We start from the raw sequence: 6,000 nt of genomic DNA on the forward strand, positions 1-6,000 counted from the left end.
TAAGATGGAATATAATTTAAATTTTTGAAATTAAGGAAATGGTTATTTCTTATATATTCCCTTCATTCAACGTGTAATAAGAAAAGAATAGATATTTTCATAATGAAATTTGGGAATAATTATTCATTGTTTATTTCTTATTATAAATTCATAAATATTTCACATTGTTATTTGTGTTATACTAATAATATAATTTCTTATATTATTAATTGTAACTAACTTATTAAACTAACATATTTCTAAGAATAGACATTTCACAAATCAAATGTAACTTTAGTGTGTCTTAGTCATTCCTAAGATTAGGGTTGCAAACGAGTCAAGTCGAGCTGAGTTTTAGTATGCTTAGGCTTAGCTACATGGAGCCAGAGCTTGGCGTGGGTTTGGGCTCAAGTTTAGCTTAGTTCGAGTTCAGAAAGTCAAACTCAAATTCGGCTCAAGATTAAAAATATTTGTTCCAGTTTGGCTCATTTGTAGGCTCAAGTTTGGACTCGGGCTTCAACTGAAATTTTATAAATGATCTAATAATAATAGTTTCATCCACGTATTTTGTTTGAGTCAAAATTTGTGTGTTTCTGTCACGTCCCGAATCCATTAATGGGACCTAGGGGTGAATTAGTAACTTAAATTGTCCCTATATCATACAAAACACTAATGATACACCCATGAATGAGGGTCCGACCCCATGGGGGTCCTAAGCACCCTATACACATTCACATAAAAAACGTATACACAGTGGAAAATACTCTTTTCAATATATACCTTATACCATACCAGAGTCTATACAAAAGGAATCTAGGTGTCAAAATACAAAACATAAACCCGGGAGTCAGCCAATATCCCAAAATGACAACCCAATAAAGTCCTAATACTTACCCAAGTACTTCCCACAATACACCGACCACTACGTTCCCAACACAAGAACTCTAGTTTCGATTACTCAAAGGACTTGAAAAACATGTACGTACGATAGGGGTGAGACACCTCTCGGTAAGGTAGATCCAGATTATATTGATGTGTGGCATATGAGTTTTATCATGACATAAAACATGCATAGTACAATACAATTACAGTATTCTCATAAAACAGTTCCAGTATAGTGCATCACATGCACACACACATGATCAAGTAACCCGGTGTCGTCACACCCTTCGACCCAAAGCCGGCCCGCATTACATGGCGTCCTCGGCACATGGCGTAGCCCTAAGCTCCCATGGCATTGTACCAGTACAACTGGTGGATCCACATCCTTTGGTGATCAGTCGGTAAGGCTCACGCCCTCAGATATAAAGTCGGACACTCTTACCAAACATGACAGGTGATATTTCACACCCTTGATATAGAACTGAACACTCTTTCACAACCTGAAACAATTCGAAACCCAGTTCTAATATGCTTATATGACACATCAATCCACACTTATTTAGTAATCACAACAATCATGGTTTTCAAAATACAATTTAAAACAAGTCAAGACACAATCATCTCCATAACACAATATATCACGATATACTCACGGTTTTCCAACAAAACCAGAGATGCAACCCAATGCCCCATTTTTTCCAAAACTGTAATATGCAAAATCCATAATTTTACCCATTAGATCCCTCCAAATGAATAGCCAAAACACACACAGGATCGTGAACCACAATTCTACTGAGTCTGATTTCGAAAATAATCGACATAAATAAAATCCCTTTACCTTTCCCCAAACGACCCATCTCGAACTCTACGGTCCCTCAACAGAGAATCGAGTTCCCAAAACCTATAAATCACCGTACATAATATACTCACAATTCCACTCTCTACAAAACTACCAAAACGGAATTGAAAATCAAATCTTACCTCAATTTTGAGCCAAAACCCGAAACACTCGGAACGAAGATCCGTTCCACTAATCTCAAAGAGAAACCTTCCCTGATCCTCATGGTAACATCAGATCAACGATTTCAATAACGTACGACGAAAAAATCTAGAGAGAGAGAGAGAGTGAAATTTGAGTTCTTAAAGAGAGAGAGATAAGATATTTTGATTTCTTAACTTAGAAGTAATGGAAATGATATTTATAGCCCTTTGACTCGGCCAACCTCGTCGACGAGATGCCGTCTTCGTCGACAAGTCAATGTAGACAATTATCATGTTACTCTTGAGTCGAAATGAGCTGAGTTAGACTGTGCTCTCACTCGAGTCATTTACAAATCGAGCCTAAAAATTAGACTTAATACTCACTCATTTAGATAATAAATGAAATTAAATGAGCCATTATCGAGCTGAGCTCATGAGCGGCTTGATTCGTGTAGCCCTACCTAAGACGCATTTTCCAAATTTTATTTTTTGAGTAATCTCAAATTTATTCGTGAAAGTTGAATTTTTTTTTAAAATGAAAAATTATTAGATTATGTCACTTAATTACCTTATATAAATTTAAATAATCACTTTATATTTTTGAATTTAAATTATTTAAAATTATATATATATATATATATATATATATATATATATATGTTTGAAGACATAATATTTCAAGGGGCACAAGGGGGGTGGGGTATTTATTCCAGAGAAAAAAATTGTTTCCTAGATGTCGCCGCGATATGAGCAAAATTTCGGGAATAATAAAAAATAATGTCATCATCATGAACTCACTTTTGGACCGTTCACTTTTTGCCCATTCGGTGGTTTAAACTTTCTCAACTGCTCATCATCCAGCCAATAACAACTCAACACTTGTGCACGCGGTGCCCCTTGGAGCGCTCTTTCTCATGTTCGCTCCTCTGTTCCTCACTCTGCTTTAATGGATGCCCCCAGTCCCACTCACGGGTTGGGCGTGGAACGCAATGCCAATCCCACCTCCAACCCTCCACCTTTCCTTTTTTGCAAATCCCAAAATTACAAATTACAAATTACTTTTTCATAATTAAATATCAATTCTGTACGCAATTAAAGACCTTTATTATCAATTTAGATAATTTTTTCAAAAAATCTTCCTGCAAACTACATAAATTATAAACAACAGCGGGAGCTACAGAGAGAGAGAGAGGTGGGGAAAGAGAGAGATGAAGCATTGGGGTGTGGGTTTATGGGTTCTTCTTCTTCTTCTTCCTCTGTTAATTGAAGAACAGAGGAGCATTGCTGAGGGAGGAGGAACAGGGGACGGGTTTGTGAAAACCAATGGAGTACAGTTTGTGTTCAACGGGAGTCCTTACTACGCAAATGGGTTCAATGCGTATTGGTTAATGTACGTCGCTGCGGATCCTTCGCAGAGGAGCAAAGTCACCTCCGCCTTCCAAGAAGCGCAGAGCTACGGGCTCACGGTGGCCAGAACCTGGGCTTTTAGCGACGGTGATTCCGATCGCCTCCTCCAGTACTCCCCTGGTTCTTACAATGAACAGACTTTCCAGGTTCATCACCACCACCATTGCAATCACTGTTTTAATTTCCTCTGTTTTTCTAATGGGAATTTTGATTTGATCCCTCCGCCATCCCTTCTCGATCTGTTTTTGTTTATCTATTTGTTTGTTTATTTACGATTTATGGGATTGAAGGGGTTGGATTTTGCAATATCGGAGGCTCGGAAATACGGGATCAAGCTTGTGCTGAGCCTGGTGAATAACTATGAAAACTTTGGGGGGAAGAAACAGTATGTGCAATGGGCAAGAAATCAGGGGCAGCCTGTGTCCTCAGACGATGATTTCTTCACCAATTCTGTCGTGAAGGGATTCTACAAGAACCATATTAAGGTGGGTAATTACTAATGTCTGCAATCTGAACATGGTTCACTTTGGAAAAGAGCTTCTGTGAAGGATTCAATGGCTCATTGATTTCTGATGACCTTTTTTTTTTTTTTTTTGGTTTTTCTGAATCTGCGTAATGTATAGACTGTTCTGACGAGATCTAATAGCCTGAATGGAGTTGCTTACAAGGATGACCCAACGATAATGGCGTGGGAACTGATGAATGAGCCAAGGTGCTCTTCGGATTCATCAGGAAAGATCATACAGGTAACAGAGGCCCTCCCCCACTTCTTTTTCCTCAATTGGTTTTTTTTTTTTTTTCTCGTTTTGTTTTCTTGGGAAAATGCTCCACTACTGAAATTTTCAGCCGCACATTTTCGTTTAGCAACCCTTAAAAAGTGGTGCGAAATGGGTTATGGGAAAAAATTTGACCTAAAAAAAGTCTAAATTTTAGTACCATTATCTTTTGAATGTAATGATCTTGTCTATGCAGAAAGAAGAGAGGAAAAAAAAAAACAAAACAAAAAATTAAAATCTAAAGCAAAAGGAGGCAGAAGAACAAAAAAAGAGAGGAAGAAATCGCATATCTGTATCCAATCTTTATTTAATTTTCATCTTACTTCAATCAATTTCTATCTAAACTTAACCGCATTTCCTCCTATAAGATAAAAGATTTGGGGAGAGAGTGATGATGTTTGGAATTCTATGTATATTTTCTAACCAGAGATGAACAGTAGTCTTTTCTTCCCCTGTAGGATTGGATCACAGAGATGGGTTCCTACGTCAAGTCCATAGACGGAAATCACCTACTCGAAGTTGGTCTCGAAGGATTCTACGGAGCCTCGTTACCTCAGAGGCAGCAATACAATCCCAATGTTCAAGCAGGAACCGATTTCATTGCCAACAATCAGATCCCCGGCATTGATTTCGCCACTGTTCACTCTTATCCCGATCAATGGTAATTCCTCAATACACATTTGCATTTTCCCCACTTCTACTCTGTTTTAATTTGCAGAGAATTGTTCTTTTTTTGCTTGATGAGTTTTAGGTTATCCGGATCGAGTGACGAGGACCAGCTCAAATTCTTGAACGATTGGGTGAACACTCACATTCAAGATGCGCAAACCGTACTCAAGAAGCCAGTTCTCTTCGCGGAGTTCGGGAAATCGTCGAAGGACGGGGATTTCAGCACCTACCAGAGGGATCAGCTGTTCAACTCGGTCTACTCCGCCATCTATTCGTCGGCCAGCGGCGGAGGCGCTGCCGCCGGCGGCATGTTCTGGCAACTTCTGGCGGAGGGAATGGACAACTTCCGAGATGGGTACGAGATAGTTTTGAGCGAGAGCAGCTCGACGGCGAGGATCATCGCGGAGCAGTCGCAGAAACTTGAGAAAATCCGAAAGATGTATGCCAGGCTGAGGAACATAAAGAAGTTGAAGAGAGCGAAGGCGATGAGGAGGAATCAGTGGTGGGCGGGGAACAACAACATAGGGAATTGAAGAGATTAATGATATACATACACATAGATATATTAACATAGTTCAATTTGTTTGACATGGTTTTGGTTTGAGGGAAAGACATGTTGTTTTAAAGGCACAGCTTTAACATGAGTCTTGGTTTTTATTGTGTTTGGACTCGAGTTGCAAACCTATGAAAGGTAGTGTTTAGAAATATAAATTTTAAGTTTCGGATTTATGTTTTTAAATAAAGTTTAATATAATTTTATCTTGTTTTTTTGTTCAATTCTCTACACATTTAAATGTTAGATTTTTAAACCCAAAAAAAGCATAGGATTAATATGCATGGGGGCAATGGTGATTTTGTTAAGTACCATGTAGTTGTGATTTATGATTACTTTTCCATTTCAAGTGCCTAAAAAACCATGTAAATGTTTTTCCTTGTTGATTATAGATGAAAACTTACCCTTTTTTAAGGGGGAAAGAAAAAGCCTTTTGAGACTAAATGAGCTCAAAATTGTTTCCTCCTTAGTTTTGATACCCAAAATTAGAAAAATAAGATTAAATTCGTTGATTTTGATATTTGAAAAATAGAAAAAAGTAAAAGAAGACTTGAGAAAGTAAAAGAGCACAAATAGATTGTTGTTTTGAATAAACTAGAATTTGCACAGCGAAAATCAAATGCAACAATCAACACTTGTAACACCGAATATCATTTTTCTTTTTGGATTGAGTTCAATATTTTTTACTCAATCCATTTCTGAATTTTCCTCTCCCACGATCATGATTACCCTTCACCACAAGCCCTTCCCCAT

General features: G+C 37.9%; 1 protein-coding gene across 1 annotated transcript; it reads left to right on the forward strand.

Annotated features, from left to right (window-relative positions):
• The first annotated feature begins 2,744 nt into the window (after positions 1-2,744).
• On the forward strand, positions 2,745-5,455 carry LOC131163055 (mannan endo-1,4-beta-mannosidase 7-like). Its single transcript, XM_058119757.1, has 5 exons — positions 2,745-3,395; positions 3,540-3,734; positions 3,873-3,995; positions 4,484-4,686; positions 4,777-5,455. The coding sequence occupies exons 1-5, from the start codon at positions 3,051-3,053 to the stop codon at positions 5,225-5,227; spliced, it is 1,317 nt and encodes a 438-aa protein (XP_057975740.1). The 5' UTR covers positions 2,745-3,050; the 3' UTR covers positions 5,228-5,455.
• Positions 5,456-6,000: the final 545 nt, after the last annotated feature.

The sequence above is a fragment of the Malania oleifera genome, chromosome 8 (genome assembly GCF_029873635.1).
Source record: "Malania oleifera isolate guangnan ecotype guangnan chromosome 8, ASM2987363v1, whole genome shotgun sequence".
Classification (NCBI taxonomy): Eukaryota; Viridiplantae; Streptophyta; class Magnoliopsida; order Santalales; family Ximeniaceae; genus Malania; species Malania oleifera.